Below are 23,764 nucleotides of genomic sequence, written 5' to 3' on the forward strand. Positions count from 1 at the left end.
TTGCTCTGTCTACCCCGCGAGAGATATAGACGTGGCTATATATATATATTCTAATTATATCAGCATCATGTGTAACTCAATCTGGCGAACCTTTTCTTTCTAAACTTAATAGAATAAGGCTTTTAATACGCTCTCATTCAGATCAACTGGTAAACACCTTTTGTATATCCTTCAGAAAAGCAAACCTATCAATTATTGGCATTCATCCTTTAATTAATCCTATCGAACACATCGCTTCGTAGAAATTCAATAAACACGAACTGGAAGGAATGCAAAGCTGGCGTAATGGACCCGTGGATTTACGGTCTATTTAGGGTTGTCTGGTCTATTGTGTACGTGTGCACCGTACAATGAAGTAACGAAATTCTTTTTACGGAAGGAATCCGTATCCCTTAACGAATCCAACAAAAAATTAAACATTAATCTTATACTATGTGATCAAACGTATTGTTAAGTTATTGGAACGTTTCTAGAATTTGGGGTATATTATTAGTTACAAGATTTCGCCTGCGACTTATTTCCGTTCCGATAGAAAGTTACTTTTTACAACTTTGGACCTTGTTTTATCGATTTGTTGGCGCTCATTTAAAACAGACATACAAATCCAATCCAATTATTATCACCAAAGCTAAAATGTCGATTGGCAACCCTAAATATATTTAGAATATTGTAGGAGTAAGCGGCTTTGGAGAATTTGATTGAAACTACAAGTTCGTTAGTTTACTTATGTTGTCTGTGAGGTTGGATTACGAGTACGTACACTATTTGGTTGGTTTTCGTGTACATTGTATATAATTAACATTTTTATTTTTTAACATTATAAGTAAGTATATTATTTAAGAATATCTTAACTACTGGTCATCAGGTTTTGCGTAATTGACTTTCATATTTGATGAGTTCATCGAAATACTTTTTGAGAAAGCGAGATAAACAAAATTTTATACTGTACTAGCTGTCCCGGCAAACGTTGTTTTGCCATATAAATAATTTTAAAGTAATTTGTAGTTAAAAAAAAAATTAAGTTTGGACAACTCTTAACACTTAGGGGTATGAAAAATAGATGTTAGCCGATTCTCAGACCTACTGAACATGCATGCAAAATTTGGTTAAAATCGGTAAATCCGTTTCGGAGGAGTACGGAGACAAACATTGTGACACGAGAATTTTATATATAAGATTTCATTCATACACGAACATTCATGAATACACAAACAAACAAATTAACCTGGCAAAATTTCATAAACCAAGTAAAATGAACACAACGAAATAATACGTTTGTCAAAACGACAGTGACATTTCATAACTATCCAACGAATATGAATACTACAAACAAACAAACCTATCGCTGCTGCATTTAATATTGCAATTTCAATACAAATGCAAAATAATGACGAAATGTGGAAATATCGACGTTGGTAACCGAGCAACGTGACCACTAGATGCTAAACATGAAACTACATGACGGCGTATTGTTCTAAAGGTATTGTTTGTAGAACAGCAGGTCGAGAAGTCCGTAGACATAGTTCACATAGTGTATGTTAAACAAACAACGAAACCACTATTAAACAAAATATAGAATTTAAAATGAAGGATATATAGGAGGAGCGATGGTAAGTAAAGTAGGGCTTAAAATCTAGGGAAATAGAAAGCGAATATATACGTAGGCAACGACTACGATCCTCTTTCACTTTCTCATCTTGGCGTGGTCCCAGTTGCACCCTCTGCCATTAACCCTTAATTTGGCAGAATTTTTTTTTTTACATAAACCGATTTTTTTTATTGAAATCGGGTTTAAGACGTTTTAAGGCATTACAAAAAAATACGAAAAAATATCTTTACGTTTCAGTTTTCCTGAAAACTCATGTATGACACAGCATACATTGCCAAGTATTCGTTTGTGATATCAAATAAAATATTTTTCTTTCTTTCTTTCTTTCTTTCAAGTGGATAGAAAACCAAGGGATCAAAGTCGTGTATGCTGGGATATACATTGCCAAGTGCAGTGACTAATGAAATACCGACGGAAGTGAGTCCTAAAACTTATGAAATTTCGACGGAAGTTTATCCAGGAGCAGGAATAGCAAAACAAATACAAAAGATAATAATAGTATAAACGTTTATTGAACTGAAATGACTAAATTACGCCTTTACATGGTAATCTAATTGACAGTTTCTGGGATTCTTCGAGTAAGAATTTGTTTGCTCTACGATATCTGTTAGAATGTCTGGCGAAAAAAATTTATAAAAATAATCCAACGCTGATATATCCGGAACATCTGTATAATTGGAGTCTTCTTCTATAATAGCTCTGTGTCGAAAAACGGCTTCTTTCCACTGATAGTTCAAAGTAAATTTTTTCATTAGTCTCGGTCTTTTCCGGACAGGAACGGTGGGCTGACGACGTCGGGATCTGGTTTTTGGATTTGGTGGATTTACTGGAGTAAGAGGAGTTGTTGGGAGTGACGAAATATCACTCAGCACCGGTACTTTATTGCAATTTGGTTCTAAAGACGGACTTGAATATACTGTTTGAAAAATGGGCGTAAGTGGAACATTGTCGCTGTTGTAATGTACGTCATCATCTAGAATGTTTAGTCTTTCTAAGGAAGAATGAATAGAAGGTGCTGGAAAAGAAAATGAAGAAAGCGGGGTGCGTACACGAAATTCCTCTTCGACATCTGAGCGCTCGCTATCGTCAGAGGGTGCATTTTCAGCAGGCACAAGAGCTAATATTCTACCACCTCGAGTTAGTAGCGTTTGCTGGCAACAAAGAAACAAAAAAACATGCTTCAACCAAAAATAAAAAGCAATCCCAAATCACAAATACATGCGGTATCTTGCAAATTACAAATAAAGCATTTCATTACAAACTTGGCAATGTATGCTGTGTCATACAGACAAAACGAAGGGTCTTTCATTACGAATTTGGCAATGTATGCCACAGCATACATCAGTTTACCGACCAAAATAAACTCAAAACACAAAGTCACCATACACAAAAACATATCAAATCCATTCGATTATACTGTTATGCATAAAATATAGTTCATAAAAACACCACAAACCATGTCAAACCAAGTTAAAATAATATAAATACCTTAGTCAACACAGATGAGCTACGCCGGGCCGCCATTTTCGAGACCGAATGTCAAAATAAGTGTTGTTAGAGACGTGTTTTATTTTTCCTTATAAAAATAATTAGTATTGCAATGAATTAAAATGATTTGTGACACAGACATTTTTATTTTACTATGTCAAATATTTTTACAAAGTAAATGTATGCCAGTACATACACTGCCAATTTAAGGGTGCTTCGGGACCTGGGGAACGTGATCATGGAACTCTAGACCTAGATAGTAATAAATGTATTTAAAATATGATTAAAGCAATAAACTTTTATTTAAATAGCAACCTCTATCCGTGAAGGTGAATTAATGTGATTCCTATAAAATCTGTTCAGGTTTACGATTGAATCACTCTAGTTTTTGTTCTTTTTTATTATTCACTAGACAAACTTTTAACTAATCAAATACTTTCTATTACTTATATTTTAAAACCGTTAACTTATAAATTCGTAAACTGCAATTAATTAAAGTTCATTATGACGTCATGTAGACCTTTGCCACTTGACTCGCCTAACAAACTTGGTCAATGTGAATTGGTTAGACGTCCGTAGGTGAATGATGTATACTAATTGGTTTACCGAGAAATGCCTGAATTGTTGATAGGGGCCGTACATATAAAGTTGATGTAACAGATGTTAAAGCTCGGATAAATACGATTTCGTTATTAAATTTATCCCAGACAGGCAACCCAACAGAGCTTATAATGATAAGCATAATGATGGCCTTAAATATAGCTAGCTTTTTAAACTAAAACAAAACTGTTTTATTTTTAAACCTTAGCGCAGGTATGCAAATGAACATACATACATACATACATAAACTCACGCCTCTTTCCCGGAGGGGTAGGCAGAGACTACCTCTTTCCACTTGCCACGATCCCTGCATACTTCCTTTGCTTCATCCACATTCATAACTCTCTTCATGCAAGCTCGGCGGTTTCGGGCACTTTTGACCCGACCCTTCACCAGGACGTCCTTAATTTGATCAAGATATGTTCGTCTAGGTCTTCCCACCCCGACCTTTCCCTCCACACTCTCCTTGTATATCTGCTCATTCATCGTCGCAAAGCGGCTTTCAGCAGACCGCATACCGCTCCCGCCGGGAACGAGACGTGATGGGGTGTGGACACCATCGCCGCCATTTAGGTGCTCTTTCAACAAATTTGCATCCATGCGATTCCCACGAGACGCAAGGGAACAATTTTGTCCGCCCCAGCAGAGCCCCGCATGCCAGGGTAAGGCTAGCCATTACCTGGGGGTCGCCCAACCCCATGGCGGAAGTGGCACGCTCGAGACTAGGCTCGCCCCTAGCCATGCATCCATCGGCGCGGCAGACCTTAGATTGGCAAATTTAAATAAATGCAAATGAAATAAAAAAAAAATTACGTGTGTCTCTGTATAATGTAAATCAAACGTTATAACGAATGCATCCTATGACTTTTAAATGAGCTCACTTTATTGAGACCGGTCATTTTAGTCACGTGAATTTACATCAAAGTCACAAGTATCGACGAGAATATATCACTTGCTTTTAAAATGTATTCCGGCGCTGAACTCTTCATTAAGCATAGAACTTTTCTTCGGCAATTTTATTTAAATTTAGCAACTATTGCAAGACTGCTATATCGAAACAAATGTGTTCCGTGACCTAACCACAAATGAAATAAGACTTACCAAGGCGGATTGGATTTAGACTATTAATTTGTATGATATTATTAAAATTATTAAGCTTGACGTAGAAACTATTTCGCCTCGTTATTAATTAGGAGTATGCACCAATGACAACCACTCTACAATAGTAAGAGAGGCACCAGGAGAAGTAGAGAGTAAGAGTATTCACGAAGGAAAATTAATTGTTTGAGGTGCTAGAAGAAGTATGGTGTACTCACATCAACAAGACCTCGCCAGCACACCGGAACCATTCCACACTGTTGGATCGCTTCAACAATCCTATCACAGTACTGTTGACGGTTATCTAACGACACGCACACATAACCTGCAACAAAGGAAACATTACTCGTGATTGTGTATTGTAGAAAATGTCCTATAATGAGCGTTGGTCTGTCATCAGACGTAAGGCTGGTGAGGTTCTTGAGGAAGAAGCTTTTTATAAGAAACTCAAATAAACTGGTACAAACATTAAAATAAAAGTACAAAATTTAATGAAACTACAGTATTATTGAGGCAATTTTCTAGAAGTTAGTTTTGATCGGCTTGAAGCCATAGCTTCTTAATCTTATAGGACAACTGTTAATGTAATGGATCAGAGAATAAACTTAATGAAAAGTTCTTTGGATCAGCTTTGAAATAGATTTATTTAATTTTTGTGCATTTTGCCAACAGGTTTTCTTCGCTGGATTCTTAAACTTTTATCAATAATGATAATATGTTTCATTGATATATTGATTTTTATCTGACTACCCTATAGATGACAAAAAGATGATCATGAAAATAATATTGATCAAACACGCACATCTCTCTGAAGAGGAAGGGTCCAAACACTTGGAGTATTCTCCGCCTCGAATTGACCTCGAATTATATTTTCCCGGATACTCGGATCGCGTATAAGAGCCCCTCAAAGGAACAAGCTACAAATTTTTGGATAAGTTAAAAATTTTCTGCGCTTCCTGTTCAAGTGCTATTTGGATAGTATTTCTGGTTATTTTACTTTTGCTACTCAGGTTTCGGCCAATTACCTATAACTTAATGTTCACTCGGTATAAGTCCAACGCTTACTCTTGAATTTCAACGATAACAAAATTGTGTGTTTTTAAATTTTGTTTATTAACGAAGTACAAAAAGCAAAGGATGATTCGAAGTTGCCTTAGAGTAAAGCTACCAAATTAATATTTTTAACTTATGTGATTCATTGGATAAAAATACTTCAACCATACTTCAACCATTTGATGTAAAAACAATTCAGTTCAAGGTCACTTAGCCTACACTCGGCTAGTTTTAACCACAACCTACTTCTATTTACCCACGGAATTGTATTATAGCGTGTCCCACATGAAAACCTACATATAAGAACAATTCGGAAGGAAACTGTCTTGATCAGATTAATTTTAATTGTTTAATAAATAACTCGGAGATTCATTTGAGCCAGTTGTGATTTTATCTTTTCTGCGGTGTGTCGATATGCAATGGCTGAACCAAATCGTTAAATTTTACATAAATATAAATATAAATATATACGGGACAAATTACACTGATTGAGTTAGCCTCGAAGTAAGTTCGAAACTTGTGTTACGAGATACTTACTCAACGATACTATATACATGACAACAAAGAAAACGCTAGACTATCGCTAACGAGTAAAAAGAGAAAAGCTCATATTAACATGCACCATAAGTTAAAAGATGTATAGCAATCAGCCGTCTTCCTAACAAAGTCTGTAAAGCAGAGAAGCAGACAATCGATATCACAAATAACCCATCCCAATTTTGCCGAAATAATAAAATATTTTGATATTTACTTTTTTACTAGCTAAAATATGAGAACAATGAAAACAAAGCGAAAGATTCGATTTAGCGGCTCAATGATTTGAATAGAATTCGCACACACCAACGCCTTTGAGATTCCCAAATCCCCAATAACATTTTATTGGATCAAAATTACTTTCTTACACTAGTACTTTTGTTTTACAAATGGTAGCGGATTAAAGTATTAGGGAATTTTATTTCAATAAAGCAAGGGTATTTTTAAATTTTATCATACATACAACTACATACAATCACGTTTTTATCCCTTCCGCGGTAGACAGACCCAACAGTCTTGAAGGGCAAGGCTGAAGGGCCACGTTCAGTTGTATAGCCCAATGATGGAAAGGGATTTAAACAGTGACAGGTTACTAGCCCATCGCCTTAAGAAGAATCCCAAGTTTATTAAAGTTTCCTTTGATTGCCTTTAACATTCTGCGCGGAAAGAGAAACAGCTGTCACAACACTGTGTTTTCTTCGCTACCAAGCCATTTGAAGTATTTCAATTTCGGCTTATTATGTGATATTGCAATTATTACTACCCAAGTTTTTAAACTGCCAAGATCAGACAGATAGTAAGATAAACTGTTAGCAGGAAATTGCCAATCTGGGACTTTCTCTACCTACCTAGCTTGACCTACGTTGCTCGAGTTTTCAATCGAAATCTCAAGAAGTAAAACAATATTAGCGATGTAGAATTTTATAAAGATTCATAAGATGGCACGTGTTGTTATTGGTCTGAAGTAAAATTATAATAGGTATTAATTCTTCAATAAAAACTTGAAACAATTAAAATTATTTATAATTTATTTTTTAATATTTTAATATTAAGGATTTTTTTGTTTCGACTGATATAAAGATCGATGAAAATTACCAAAATGTTTTAAAAGTAAAACTTAATATGCAATTTGGATAATGGTCAAAACAAGTTGTATTTGCACCTTATTTATCTCAACAACATAACACAAGGCGTAGAAAAAATATATGATTTATGCCGAATACAATCAAGATATTTAATTTTGTGTCGTATTGACAAACGCCCCAGGCCCATTCTTTATTTATTTTTTTATTTTTAATAAGTTTAAAATTTGTCGTCAAATTGGTTTATTTAAAAAGTCATTGACACGAATATTACCGTGAGAATATTCTATTTATGACCCGCTTGACACCGGTATCGTGAACCGCGTAAATTGAGCTACTCACGACACCGAAATAGGTAGGTCATTATTGTATTTATCGATGCCGTGTAAGCTTGGCAATAACTAACGACCACTTATATTTTTATGTTTATTTAGCCAGTTATTTATTTTATCTGGCTGTTCGGGACAACCTTAGGTTCGGTGGTTTAACTTAGTAATAATGGTAAATAAATTCCTTCTTTTAATACAACCATAATTTGAGAACATTAAAAGAAGCGAAAATATATTTGCCAATTGATCAAATAGAATGGGGTGTAGGGGTAGGGTACTCGTTATTATGAGGTGGGTATATAAGCTTTTGAAATTTATTCCATATTCATGTCGTAAAAGCCGACTAAGGAAAAAGGTAATAAATTGGAAATTATTCTTGTAGGTGATGGACAAGCAACCTGTCACTTTTTGAATCTCAATATCGTCATTAAGCCATACAGCTGAACGTGAATTTTCAGCGTTTTCAAGACTGTTGACTTTGTCTATCCCGTAAGGGGTGTTTTATAGCATTGGGGAAAATTATAGTATATGCATGTTATATTCCCCAATGCTATAAAATTAAAGATGAAAGGAGATAAAATACAAAAACATTTTAAGGTGTGTCAAAGTGTCTCACCTTTAACACGACCAATAAGTAATCCGAAATACCAAGAATTCAAACAAATATCCACTTCACTTACAAACTCATTAAACAACACTTAGTCACCCACACACTTTAACAAGATATTCTGTGAAACCGACACTGCAATAGGTATCCCTTGGCAAGCACAGGTCCATGCTCTGTGCCCACAGTAATCTGTCTGCGCGAGAGCACGCGGAGCTTCCGTCCGTAACGCACGCCAGCTGGCATCCAACTGGCAAGTGACAGGCGAGAGCGGGCCAATGAGCGGTGCGTACAAGAGATGGGAGAGGTTCGAAAATTGTTAATTGACACTCGTGAAAGTGGCAATATGAATACTAACATGGCAATAGACTTGTTAATTTTCATGATTTTTTGTAGTTGTAAACAAATATGTTTTTTTACGATAGTTAGCTAATCGCAACATTGTGTAGTGTTATCTTTTCCTGTGGTTTGCTCATAGTAGGATGTAGGACAAGTACTTTACATGCTGGGTTAGGTAATAACAGAACCTTACTTCGCGCGACAATATTACAATTTTTGTTTTCCACGAACAGAAGATAACGCAGTTAAAGTAAAGATTATGCACTGACAAATTAAATACACGTGTCCCATCACTAGACACAATTGTCAAAATAATCAAGCTACATTGTATATTAGTATATAAAATATAAAAAAAAACCCGGACATTTACCTACACTTCTTCCATTTAGTTCCTTTTAACGGTCCACATTAATTTTATCGCCATGGTTTATACGGATTAAACATAGTGGCGTAAGCAAGAAGGTATGCATTCAAACCGTTGAGGTTCCAACGAAACCAAATTAATTCCCTATGTAGTAATTTCATTATCATAACCCTGACCCCTTTTTCAGCCGACTTCAAACAAGGAGGGGTTCTCAAGTTTCTTTCTGCTTCCCCGCTTATCCTTTATAAATTACACGCATTCTTTGACTATGTTGCCATGCGCTATAATCACGCCATCGCGTACTTTGACGCGCATGACAAATGAGACTATGCGCTTACAATCCTAATACTTAGTTGTAGCTGCGATACAGCTAAAACTATTAGGATAAATTCTTTACCGTTACACACGTTTATTTGACAAGCCTCCCGAAATGTCTATCCCTGACCATTTATAATCATTTTAGGCCCATTTACGTCGTCGGAATCCTCGTCATATTCACGGTAATGACCTCTTCCAAAGTGATTATAGGTACAATTTTATTGTTGTGACTATAGCTTTTACCCGGGGTGGGGATGACAAAACATTTTTGTATTTAAATACATATATGTGCAGTACACGTGACATTGTGGATAAAAGTTACCTCTGAAACTAAGAATAAGGCAAAGGGACTTTGCCATACGAAAAAGATAAGTGTAGAAAAATGATTAGTTACATGAGAAATACTTTTCAGGGAAGTTGACAAGGCATAATGTTTTAATATTTTATGTTCTCGTTCTTTCTATCACTTTGATACAGAGACTTCAGACTTAGTATTGGAATGAGTTCAGTTCCAGTCGGATTGATCAAGGAGGGTGAGTCGGTAAGTCAGTAAAGTTATCTCATATACTACTAATCAGGTAAAGCGCTTAATTAAATACACGAAAACAAATAAAATGGAATGACTCAGCAATATTACATATATGTAAATATTGAGCCAATGCTAATCATAATGTTGAGTCATAAGATACAAGACTATCAAGCTAAATTAAATTTTCCATCACCAGGCTACTTACTGACCCAACCTCAAGTAAGTATGTATCAAACACGAAGACAAACCATTTCACCAGACCAACACTACAGAGGCACTTGTCAGATATTTAAAAAAATATTTTTGGAGTGGTAAAGGAATAACGTTGTTAAAGCAAACTCTAGCCCCTGAAACATCAGTGGAAGGTGAATCAGGAACACTCAGAAATGAGAAATCTCTCTTTCTCTCATTTTTACATCTCGACAATGAGACCTGTCCATCTGACAAAAAGTGGTCATCGCAGTTTACAAACACTGCTAAGGATATTGGTTACAGGGCGTAACCCTGACCAAATTTTATTACCTTCCCAGCTCAAATAAACTGGCTTGTTTACATTACATCCCAAACAAGTCGCTTTACTGCCACATAACAGACATTATCAAGTATACAAATAAAGCTGATTAATAAAATGACTTACACATTCACCATTTCATTATCAGTAATGGGGCTAAGTAATTACTGTCCAAGTTTAAAACTGTCATGACACTTAATAAAACACACCTAACAGCTACTTGAACATGTTATGTTTATGTCCAAAATTTAACATTGATTAATCAGGGACATCCAGTTGAGAGGTCAAATAAAGAGTCACCAAAACTGTAATAAAGTAAAAGAAGTATGCAGAAATTGTGGCAAGTGGAAAGATGTAGTCTCTACTCCCCCCCTTTAGAAAAGAGGCATCATTTAATATGCATACATGTATTTACATTTTATATTGATTTGTAACCATCCCTGGGGGCAAACAGGGATTCACATTGGAAATTCTGAAAAAAGTGATGTAGGTATATTTGACCTCGAAAATAAAAGAAGCAAACTATTTTTTAATGTTTACACTTCATCTATTGAACTTATGGAATTCTTCGTAGCAATCTGTTTCTGGCTGTTAATTGGCAAAGCTGACTTCAAATTTATGACACTGTAAAATTAATAGTGAATAAAATGTGTATGTATTCATTAATATAATGAGAGAATTCTGGAAAATTAATAGTGAATAAAATGTGTATGTATTCATTAATATAATGAGAGAATTCTGGATGTGAGTGAAGCAACAGTATACAGGGATAATAGCAAGTGGAAAATGTACTCTCTGCCTAAGCCACAGGGATAGATGCGCGATTGGAGCCCATTTATATGTATTCGTAATTTAAATACTACATGAGAAATTATATTGCCAAGGGACAAGCCTTCATAACACGCAACTCAATTTCATGATATTATGAATCATCACCAGGAAAAGGCAACATTATCTACCTCCTAACACCGGAATAAAAACACCAAAAAACGATTGAAGTGCAAGGTTAGGTCACTGAGAAAATTGCTAAAGAGCATCATCACGTCAAGTCTCAGATAGGGCAGTCAGCTCTCTTCAATAGAAACAAGATAAAATGCTTCAAATGTCACGAATCACAATCCGTAAAAAAGGCGGTGCCGACTGCCGTGATCCGAGTTGAAGCTTGGGCGATGGCGGTCAAGTAACGGCCAATGGGACCATATTATATCCCATGTACAAGGCGCATAGTAGGAAATAAAAACAATCTATGAAAATATATTATCAAAAACTCACCACATGACACCGATATATCGCAATAAATTCAACAATCACTCACAACACAACACAAAACACTCCACATTCACTATAGGTCGCGCGGTGGTTAAAGAACGCTCGGAAAAAATAGTGGGGGCAAACGGCGCATGTGTACATTCGCGCTCAAAAATGCTAAGGGAAATGTTTTTTTTTATTTATTTAATACTAGCTGTTGTCCCGCAAGTTCGCCCGCGTGATTTTCCAAAAAAAAGTAGCCTATGTTTTAACTCGGTTATTTAACTATGTATATCCATATCTTATAATATACTTATAATGTTAGCATGGATTTTGTGCCTTATAAATACTTATAATCCCTACTTATATTATAAATGTGTATGTGTGTATGCATGTTTAGTTTTCACACTTAACCTGACCTGGCTGAACCAATTTTGATGAAATTTGACATAGTTATATTCAACCGTGGACGGACATAGGGTAGGGGCGACTTGTACTGTTTGAGAATTGATATATTATTTTAAGTTGTCGCGTACAAATACGATAAAACAATTTGTGCGCAACAGTCCCCAAGAGACACGGGACGCGCGAACTCAACGCGGGAAGTAAAGAGTGACTAATCCACCAATCCGTGTCGCCGTCGGCGCACACCCGCCCCCCCTCTCTCCTCGTCGCACCTAATAGACCTAAAAATTGATCACTGCGCATGCCCCTTCTACTTTTGCCGAGCGTTCTTAAACCACCGCGCGACCTATACACAGACACACACGATCCACGATTCCACGACCACCAACGAGACAAGAAACGAAACGAACGGAATTAACGGAGCAAACAGAGAACGAACGAACTGCACGACGATTTGTAGGTTGTAGGCATGGATGTTGACGTTTTTGACTTTTCGTGACAGTTCGCTACACTAGCGCCACGTGCTCGGATGAATTATCTGGACTAGACTCTGAAGACCTAGGCTGGACATAGTCTTGCGACACAGCCGTTCTTCTCCTGTGTCGGTATAATCACTTTGTATAAAATAAACCATACATACATTTATAATTAAGTCGATACTATAAGACTCTATACAATTTATCTATGAGTGAAAGATAAGGTAGGATAGGAAAGGTGGAAGTGGTGAAGCAACGGCAAATTTGAAAAATGATCGACTAGTCGTTCTAAATAAACCGGCATGTTACACTTTTGTAAAGATAAGTTTTATTTATTTGACAAACAAAAGAATTTATTATTATATTAACAAGACACTGCAGAATACGACACTTTTTCATCAAATTATGAACCAAAATGTGTTCATTTGCAAAATTGCATTGCAATCATAATTTAAAGTTCCTAAATTATCATTTCATACAGAAGTTGTCACTGCTATATTTTCGTCTTTTTATCCAGTTTATCGAAAACGTATAGAATACGATGCAACTATTTATGATATAAAAATCAAAATTAAAAGCTTGTATTAATAAACAAAATGTCGTAATATTTAATCTATTCATGCTAGGGATATCTGTTTGGTGGAATAGTAGCTATCAGCCGTGATAACTGGGAGTCCACAAAATATTCTCGGTTCTGTCATATACCCAATTTTTCTTCCTTCTGGCTTTAGTCCCGGTTGCATCCTCACGATTTTGGAGAGGTGCCCGAACCGAAACAGAATCATTTCAGCATTTCCTAGATATAACATAACAGAATGTGGTTAATATTTATGTCTTTGCTTTGACCATTTCTTTGGTTTCGACTTGACATTTGTAATTACTTCAAATGTCAAAGTTACTCAGTCTAACTTTTGCATAAAAACGTCAAAATCATTGAAATGAACACTTGTTTTGGTCCGTGAATATATGTGTATTTCGGTGTGATTTAAAATTTTAAAATGTTTCTAACGCGACAATGCACAAAAATACAAAAGTGTGCAAGAATTCTTGCCTGCAAAAATTTTCTCACCAGTGCCAATTATTCAACTGTACCAGGTTCTTGTGAAAATTATGATTCCGTAAGGTTAGAAAGATCTTGGCTGATTTCTAATTTTATTTATTTGTCTTGATGTTTTTTCTTTAAACAGATATGTTTATTTCATTTTTCCAGATCAATTTTATACATCAGAAAATGTAAGCAAAACATTAATGCTATAAAAGCAAGAGAGAATGTAGCGCGATATTCGACTGTTTATAAGGAACCAAAAAATTCACAAGACTTATTGGAAAAACTTATAGCTGGACTTTCGAGTGACATACACCAGAAAAATAGGGTTTATAAGAATGATCTTATGAGAGTCATGAACAAAGTGAAAGATCTAAGGTTTTCAAGTTCAAAACAAGGCCTCTTGTTGATCAGATGCTGTGGTGAATTGTTGCCAGATGAGGCACCAGCGGCGAGAATGGCTCTTGTTGAACAACTTTGGAATATTTTAAAGTAAATAAACTAGTATAACCAATAAGTTTGTATGAAAAGATTTATTAAGTTTGTGGTTAAAACAAAATACATAGTTATTGATCATAGAAAGAGGAAAGATGTTGTCTTTTTCTATCCCTCATGGATAGAAGTGTGGTTATGTGTATGTGTGATTCCTCTTTCCTGTATGGTTAGGAAGAGATTTCATCTTTACTCTTGCAGCAATCCCTGGATAATTTTGGTTCACTTTTTTCAATTCTATTATGCAATATGATTGGTACAGTGTACTCTTTAATAAGTTGTATTAGATTTAGGATTTATCATACCAAACTGCATCCAGCATGTAGTTTTCTTCTTAATTCATAGTTACATATACTCTCTGGATAGGAGCCAGGGTGCATCTTTTGACTAAGATTCTTGATTGGGTGAGGCAGGTTTTTATTCAAAGCTTCTTCTATATTACCTCCACAACCTTTGCAGGGGAACCTTACCCATACTGGATCATGGCAACATCTAGTTGCCTGAATGTGAAGGTGTCCTCACGATGTTCACAGTTTGGAGTAGTATCAGAGCTTCCAGCATCAAACTATTTTATTGTTATTTTTGCTCACAACATTAAACTTTCCAGGACTCACACGAAATTTGAAGTGGCTCACTACAACGAGTTACTAAGGGTGTACATCGCCAATAAGAGGACACTGACAGCCAGTAGTTTCATCAGCCAAATGCATCCGGTTGCACCTAATATCACCACTTATGAACTAATTTTAAGAGCTCTTGGGGAGGTAAGTTAAATCTTTTGATAATAGGAATTATGTTGATCTCACTAAGACAGCAATCATTAAGTAGAGGGCCACTCTACCACTTTTTTATTATTTACATACATAGGTATTTATATTATTTATCCCTTAAAGACAGAACTAAAACTCTCATAAAGACTAAATGGCCACATTCAGTTGTATGGATTTATTTATTTCATTGTTATAACTAAAGGAGTTTGAAACTCCTGTCTGATGTCCTTACATAATTTACCTGGCCAATTTTTGGATCATGGTTGTTGGGCTAATTGAAATTGTTTATTTCTTTTTAGGCACCTCTTACATTATCCACAGTCTCACATAGCTCTGATGTAATCTAGAGAAAGAGAAGTAATTAATTTTATTGATGAGTTATTCCTGTTTGATCACCCACATTGATCTGCTCTTCATTATTATTACATATAAGTTTTATCTGATGTGATCCACTCTGAAATATTTTCTATTCTGTTCTATTCCCCTGTTCAGTGTGGATGGGGATCAGGAAAGAAAGGAATAGAAAATAGTTAAAATAACGTTGACACCCACTTGGATATCATATTTTAGGGATAAGACTAGGATGAGAAATTGCGACTCTTATTGACCAAGAACTAGTCTTTAGACTTGAAGTACTTATATTCAGATCTTAATCAATTTTTGATATTTTTTTACATTTCAGGCCGGAGATCTGAATCAAGCTACAGAAGTTATATCCAATATGAAGGCGCAAGGTTTGCCAGCCACAGAGAGCATATTCAACTCACTGATCATTTGTCAAGGAAAAGCAGGGTGAGTATGTCAATTTGTTTGCATATTAGAAGTCAATACATGTCAGAACTAGTTTCTATACTGTTTTATTTTCTGTTATAAGAAAGGTCTGCTGGAAGAGATTTCTTTAGAAATAAGCAGAACCTTATTTTATTTTTTTTATTTTATTTATTGGTTTTTATATCCTTGATTAAAGAGTACTATGTCGCTCGGATAAATATTGTACCATACAAATTTTATTATGCACGATAAGGTATAAATAAATAAATTACAGAAACGTGAACAACATCCAAGAAGTTTTATCCATGATGAAGTCTCTCAAATTCGAAACCACTGTTGACACATACACGGCCGTGGTCCGAGCGTTGGCCTGTAATAAACAGCCAGCGCATATGTTCAACGAGTTGGACAAGGGCGTCAGAAGTGGGGTGAAGTTTGAAGAGGCACATATAATGGAGATTGTGAAGACTGCGGCTGAGTTCGGATTGTACGAGACTATTCCTAAGGTATAGGAATTCTTAAGTATTGACTATGTATATCAATCATCCGATTTTTATATACCCCTATGTGTTTTTCAATACCTCTTCTGTTAACTGTATACATACATATAATCACGTCTATATCCTTTGCGGGGTAGAAAGAGCCTGATAGGCCACGCTCAGCTGTTGGCTTTATCATAGAATTGAGGTTCAAATAGTGAAAGGTTGCTAGTCCATCGCCTAATAGAAGAATCTCAAGTTAAATAGTTTTAGTAAACTTAAGATTCTTCTTTCTAATTGGTAATTTGTGTTCAGTACAACCATTTTTATAAGTCACTTAGGCAATATCCGACGGCGCGGAATAGCGCAACCTACCGCCAAATCAAACACAAGGAAAGCTTAATTAAATAACGACCTTTTTACAAGTATATCAATCTTGAAATCTAAAAACAATATGTCTCCTGCTATCTCGCTCATTTCAACAGCGGACATTTCAGTTCGCGAGTTTTAATTGCACACTCTGATAGGCTCAAATGTTTTCGCGCCATATTTGATTTCCGCGGAGGTGTAAGTTATAATAGTGGTAATATTATAAGTATCTGACAAAAAATATATTATGCGACTAAGGAATCAGCATATAAATATGGGATTCTTCTTATAGCCGATGGGCTAACAACTTTTCACTATTTGGATCTCAATTCTATCATTAAGCCGAACATGGCCAATCAGTCTTTACAAAACTGTTGGTTCCCTATACCACGCAGGGGATATAGAAGTGATTATATGTATACCAATTTTATATTCCACAGATACTCCGATACCTACCCGAGGAGACACTGAAGACTCCTTCGATATCTCCCTACATGCAGAGTGTATCCACTACATTGGTATACCAGAACCATCCAATAGCAGCATTGGAGATTTACAAATGTCTACCGTTACCGTCCTTTGGCCCGAAGGATGACAAGGGATTGCACGGGAGGAGTCTCGTCAGGGATTGTGTCAAGGCTTCCATTGTAAGTTGATATTATTTTGTCTTTGCTTGAAATTCGTGAATTTTATGTGAAGAAGGATTTTTTGTTCACATAGTATTTTTTGGAAATTGCATACCGTGCCCGGCACTAATCAAAAATAGGACTAACACTAAAAAATAATAGGTCCACTCCCACCTCTTTCCCATGGATTCCCATGGATTCTTTTTTTAGGCGATGGGCTAGCAACCTTTTACTGTTTGAATCTCAATTCTTTCATTTAGCCAAACAGCTGAATATGGCCTATCAGTCTTTTCGGGACTGTTGGCTCTGTCTTCCCCGCAAGAGATATGGACAGCATTTATTAAACCAACAATTATGATTTTAGCCATCCAGCATCATAGGACTTATAACTCAAGAACTCATGGCATCCGGGCGTAACCCCATTGCAATACAAAACGCTTCAGAAGCCGCTTTACAGCAGGGGAAGGTGCCTCTAGCCCTGGACATGTTCATGCGGATGAAGCAGCTAGGGTTGCCTCTCAGACCGCACTACTTCTGGCCGGTGCTGTTACAGAACTCTAAGAGCTATGGGGAGAAAGGTAGGATGATATTATAATAAGTTTCACAATCAGGCAGACAGTTAACCAGTCAGACAGGCAGATAGTAAGAAAGGCAGACAGTCAGACAGACTGTTAGCCAGTTCGACAGGCAGACAGTAAGAAAGGCAGACAGTCAGACAAGCAGGCAGTTAGAGAGGCAGACAGTCGGACAGATAGTAAGACTGGCAGACAGTCAGCTAGACTGACAAACAGACAGTCAGACAGAATGCGTCAAAAGCCGCTTACAGCAGGGGAAATCCCTCTAGCCCTGGACATGTTCATGCGTATGAAGCAGCACGGGTTGTTACTCAGAACGCACTAATTCTGGCTGGTGCTGTTACAGAACTAAGAGTATGGGGAGAAAAATAGGATGTTATTATAAGCTTCACGCGTGAAGCTTATAATAACATCCTATTTTTCTCAGTCAGACAGTAAGACAGTCAGGGTCATGTACATGAAATAAATTAACGCATTGTCAAAAACAGACACGGAAAGCTTTATAAATTCCTGCGATAGAAAGTTCTGCAATAAAGTAAATAATTTTTATTCAACTTCATTAACTATGATATTTTTTTCAGGCATAATGAACACCCTATCAACAATGCTGTCGATGGACGTAAAACCGGATTACGAGACGATAATGAACTACGCGCTGCCGTACGTCAGTTTCACGTCACCTCAAAACCTGATGAAGAAGTTCCAAGAAGCGGGTCTTCCGATCAGCTCGGTCTTGACGCCTATGATGGAGACGTTACTGAACACGGGGCAAGTCAGGGCCGCGAGCGAAATATGTAAGTGAATATATATTTAAGTATTTACTTTTAAATGTAAGTACTTATATATTTTCCTATCTAGGGAACAGCGAAATAATACTACACAGTCTTTTGTAAAATAGGTATAGCTTGAGTCTCTGATAGATGTTAAAATTATCATATATTTGTATTAATCTTTATTTTACAGTTAGTTCATTTGTTAAATGTTATCCATATCCAAACTTGCGTACTTATATTTTTCTTCTACATCGATACACTCTTAACGACGGGTTTTTCGCGTAATAGCTATTTAGATATGAATACAATTTGTATTTGATTTGGAAACTGAACTAAACATAACTTGTCGGACTAGTATAGAACTGTTTATTTCAATAAAATCTTAGGCCCACTCTTATTTATTTAACAAAACAATATTCTTTACAATTCCAGGCGAGCTATTCAAAGGGAAAGTAGACGGCGAAAAGCTCTTAAAACCACTGCTTAAAGGTTATCTGACAAGTTCAGACGATGTGTGCACGGTACATATACTAGAAGACATATTAGGCAAGGCATCAGATAGAAGTAAAGATTGGGTAGGCCGGTTCCTGTGTGTGTTTATGCAACATAAGAAAGTTCAAGAGGATATTTCTGACTTCAAGAAACTGGTCAATGTAAGTGTATCTCATACAAACAATCATGTCTTTATCACTTACGGGGTAGACGGAGCCAGCAATCCCATAAAGTCTGAACATGGCCTGCTTGCCATTCATGTTCAGCTTTATGATGTAAAGATGTAATTGAGATTCAAATAGTGACAGATTGCCAGCCTATCCCTTAGTTGCCTTTTATGAGATCCATCGGACAGAGATGGAGTGGTCCTAATATAAAATAATAAAGTGTCATAGTAATAGGAACTACATGACACGAGTTATCGAAGAATCGCGCAAAAATGTACCCGTTAATGCGCGGCTCTTTTTCATGTAGAAGTCTTTTCAATATTTATTCCAGGTGATATCAAAACGAAAACTCAAGATATCTACTGCTGCGGTAGACTTCTGCGTCAGTAGAATACCTGATAAATACAACAAGACCATCGCCGAATCCATTAGAAACGAACTTATTGCTATATCGGACGATAGAATCGTGGATGACGGAGAACTGTTTGTACAACAGATGCCACACCCGGTAAGAAAATAAATAAATTTAATATCTGTATTTAAACCGATGATATAGAATATATTTCCTTATTTGCTAGTCTAGACTATACTACTACTATACTCATTATACATTGAACTTTCGTTAAAGGTCCTTCGAGCCGGATAAAAAGAGTAAATTTTCGGTGTTTTTATTTCCGGGTCGCTTTCCCATTTGCGTCCTCAGCCGTTTTACTTCAGTTTCTCATGTCTTTCAATCGAAAATTCAGTATAAGTATTTGAAGATATATCGTTCTATAGGTATCAAGTGTAAAACAAATATTACTTTTCGGAACGAATTATCTCAATGTAAATTTTTTTAGAAACATATGGACGAAGCGTCACTCCGTGCTCACTTGAACGAGTTAGAAGCAAAAGGTATGAACACACGAGGGGTTCTCAGAAAGTTGTTGCAGTGTTACTGTCGAGAGGGGAACTTACAAGCGGCCAAGCAGATTGCGGAACGGTGCCAGAGAGAAGGGGTGAGTAAAGCCTTTGGAAAGCGGACTTGACAATAAAATATTCAAGTAAAAAATGCCCTCGAATGACTTATTATATTTCCTTATTTTTCAAATAAAAAAATAAAAAGTTATAGATTTTGCGTTCTCGTCTGTCTCTTTGTCTAATTACACCAATTAGAAAGAGAGAGAGAGAGAGAGAATGTACGGAAAAATTCAAGGTTTCGTTCCGTAGAGAGAATACCTCATCTGGCATCCGTTTTATATTCCAATTAAAACTTTTAAATAATATAATAATTTTCTACAGGTATTCCTATCAGCTGGTATGAAAGCGGCCATCTTTGACTTACACGTGAAGTTAGGAGAGTTGGAACAAGCGGAGATAGCTCTTGCAGACTTGAACAAAACCACGCCTAACTTCATTCTGGACGAGTACAAGATAATAGATTTGGCGACACTGATGGTTTATAGGAATAAGATTCAACAAGCTATTGAATTGATCAACGAACAATCGAAGAAAAGGTAAGATTTTCATATAAACACTTTTTTTTATGAGAGCCAGTAAAATATTGTTTTCTATTTTAACTTGACCGGAGATGAAATCCAGATCTGAAACATTCTTTTAATATTTTTCCAGGCATGTTGTTGGAGGTCGTGGTATACAAATGAATTGTTGGAGACTGCTAGACGCCACCGCAGCCCAAGGTTCGCATATAGAGACGAGAAAAATGTTCGAACTTCTAACCTCATTGCGATATTGTAAGGCCAGTAACGTCATACTGGGGCCACTTATAAGAGTACACCTGAAAAAGTAAGTAGTTTTAATTACCTTCGAACAAATCTTAGTTATTAGCTAATTTTTTTTAAGTGTGCTGTGTGGGTACCGTCACCAAAAAAAAAAAGAATAGTACCCCATTAACTTGCGATTCTTCTTTTAGGCGATGGGCCAGCAACCTGTCACTATGTGAGTCTCAATTATATCATTAAGCCAAACAGCTGAACGTGGCCTATCAGTCTTTCAAAATTGTAAAAAAACGAATATAATATCTCTCAATGCGTATGTACCTACTTTCGATACTGTTGGCTCTGTCTACAACGTAAGGAATAAAGACGTGAGTATGTATGTAGAGAATGAGGAAGACAAGATTTTTCGCTCACAAAATGAGACAGAAGACATCACAAAAAATATGCTATTAAATATCAATTATCAATAAATACTCATAGTGGGCCTATTTATTTATTGCAACTTATTAGCTGATTTAAAGCGGCCATCTTTAATTTTCACGTGAAGTTAGGAAGGAAATCATTTTTTTTACAGTGGCAACATTCAAGAGGCGGTGAACGAATTCGCGCACATAGCGAAAAAATACAACAGCACGCCGCTGAAACACGAATTGCTATGCGCCATATTGCGCGCTATGGGCGCTGGTTCAGAAGATAACTTCATAACTAATGAGAAGAATAATGGAAGATTGAATAAACTGGCTCAGAATGTGCTGAGTGTTGATCGGCAGGTGCATGGCGCTGGTGATGCGCAGGTAAGAAAATCCTTTTTTTTTTATAGACTTCTCGCTGTTGCCCGCGACTTTGTTCGCCGTAAAAGCAGCTAGCTTTCATCCCCGCTTTAGACCCCTCCTCTCCCTTTTTTCGCAATAAAAAGTAATCAATGTTCTTACATCAAAATCGGTTCAGTGGTTAAGGCGTTAAAGCGTAACAATATAGGAAAATAGGTAGCGAAAAAAAAACAGCGTGTGCCAGCTTCTCTTCCCGTGCTGATTGTAAAAGTCAGTCAAGGGAAATATTAACTTTGTTGTCAGTATTTTGAGGAAAGGCTTATAAACTTGGGATTCTATCTCTTAGGCGATACGCTAGTAACGTGTCACTATTTGAATCTTAGGTAATTCTATTATAACGCCATACAGTTAAACGTGGCCTTTCAGTCTTTTCAAGACCGTTGGTTCTGTCTACCTCGTGAGGGATAAGATCGTTATTATATGTATGAATTGTTGTTGTGCTAATCTGTCTTTTTTGTGCCTCACCGTAAAGCCTTTGAAATGTTCATGTTGAGTTTAAAGCTAGTTACGTAAATACATTTTTCAACGGTCAGTGTTAGTGTAGCGCAGCGAAGTGCTTGCCTTTGGGTCGTAAGATTCCGGGTTCGATCTCCATGTCACGTTATGATTCAGACTTTTCTGGGTAGGTATACATACACTTCAGTAATAGAAACAGTGGAATGTGTAGAGAGGAGTATTTTTTAAGGGGCCCTCCCTGTGCGATGACTATGAGTGATGAATGATGAACATAATGGACAAATCAATTGTTAAAACTATTGTTATATTTTATGTACAAGAAATCGGGTAAGATGGGATACATAAGGAGATTTTTAAAAAATACTCAAAACATATGTGTTTCTTGTTTTCAGTTAACTCTGATATCAGCATTAGCCGAAGTCGGTTACACGAAGACTTTACGCAAAATGTTCCTAGACCCGACCGTGAAATTCCATCCGGACGCACTCCTGCGCCGCTGCGAGAGATTCGCCGACGAGAAGAAAGCGCAAGCGCTTGAAAATATAGCTCAGTGTGTACGCGACCTTAGGCATGTCGACGCTGAGGAAATATACGAAATGATACTGAGTATACACCGTGAGTATCGATGCATTTATTTTTTAATTCTATAGTGTGTTGTTGGCAAAATTTTCCAGTATTGGTTAAAATGTTTATAAGATGATTGTATCCAAATTTCACGATGGCGACACATATCAACGCGCAGGTCAAATCAGTGGGTAAAAGCGACGCAAAAAAACGCGCATGTCAAATTTCATATTTCTCTTTAGCTTTTGTTGTGTATCTTAAGGTAAGTTCATATCATTAGACTCATTAGCATGTCTTTATTTTCAGAACGTGAAGACAACTGCGCCGGCGCACTATCCCTCTTCAACAAGATGCAAGAGGCGGACGTTTTGCCTTCACAGAAGTTTATAAGGAATTTATGCGCGCTCCTCAAAGCCAACAATACTCCCATACCATCGGAATTATCAATTTTGATCAGTGAATCTAAAAAATCTGTTGCCAGAGACGTATAATATCAACAGTAATTTGGTTAGCTGTTAGTTGGAAAACGTAATTGATGAAGGATCAAATTTCTGTGATGCTCATAGAGTTATGTGTTGTACAGGCAAAGTTATATAAATGTGCATGTTCTCACAATTAATAAAAATATGTATTATTTCAGTAGCACTTTATGTAATAAGACATAAAAAAAATTGTCGTGCTCTGCCGCGGATTTTACCAATAGTACTAAAATTCTTTTTGACTTCTCGCTATGCTGAGATAATTGTTTGTGCGTTGTGTTATATATTTTTATTATTTTAAATTATAAGAGTAGCTTGTAGTGACAAAATCTGTGATATTAAATTATTGTATCATTGTCCGTTAATTAAACTTTGTTGACAATTTTATTTTAATTTTAACCCCTGACGAAAAAGTTTGCCGGTTCTGTGTGTTGCTTTGTAGCTCTCGAACGGATGAACCCGACCCTGATTTAAGCTGTTCGATAGAAATCAATTCATGATGGCCACCGCCAGAAAATATCGGATTAGCTTTATTATTTAACCGACTTCAAAAAATGAGGAGGTCCTCAAT

The 23,764-nt window shown here is 36.4% G+C and overlaps 2 protein-coding genes across 3 annotated transcripts in view; one reads left to right on the forward strand and one right to left on the reverse strand.

Moving 5' to 3' along the window:
* Positions 1–11,803, reverse strand: part of LOC106129833 (ADP-ribosylation factor 6) — a 32,564-nt gene extending 20,761 nt beyond the window's left edge. For both annotated transcript variants that reach the window (XM_013328523.2, XM_013328522.2), the window contains exons 1-2: positions 11,731–11,803; positions 5,014–5,120 (exon numbers count right to left, since the gene is read on the reverse strand). The gene's annotated coding sequence lies outside the window, so the exon portion shown is untranslated. The remainder of the gene's footprint in view (positions 1–5,013; positions 5,121–11,730) is intronic.
* Positions 11,804–13,518: 1,715 nt separating this feature from the next.
* On the forward strand, positions 13,519–23,580 carry LOC106129841 (leucine-rich PPR motif-containing protein, mitochondrial). Its single transcript, XM_060948017.1, has 16 exons — positions 13,519–13,710; positions 13,798–14,124; positions 14,732–14,888; positions 15,577–15,686; positions 15,940–16,171; positions 16,954–17,160; positions 17,504–17,717; positions 18,296–18,508; positions 18,920–19,140; positions 19,478–19,654; positions 19,986–20,144; positions 20,428–20,642; positions 20,758–20,931; positions 21,439–21,658; positions 22,543–22,765; positions 23,021–23,580. Exons 1-16 carry the CDS (start codon positions 13,586–13,588, stop codon positions 23,203–23,205), a joined length of 3,159 nt encoding a protein of 1,052 aa, XP_060804000.1. The 5' UTR covers positions 13,519–13,585; the 3' UTR covers positions 23,206–23,580.
* The last annotated feature ends 184 nt before the right edge of the window (positions 23,581–23,764 follow it).

This window comes from Amyelois transitella, chromosome 3, assembly GCF_032362555.1.
Source record: "Amyelois transitella isolate CPQ chromosome 3, ilAmyTran1.1, whole genome shotgun sequence".
Lineage (NCBI taxonomy): Eukaryota > Metazoa > Arthropoda > Insecta > Lepidoptera > Pyralidae > Amyelois > Amyelois transitella.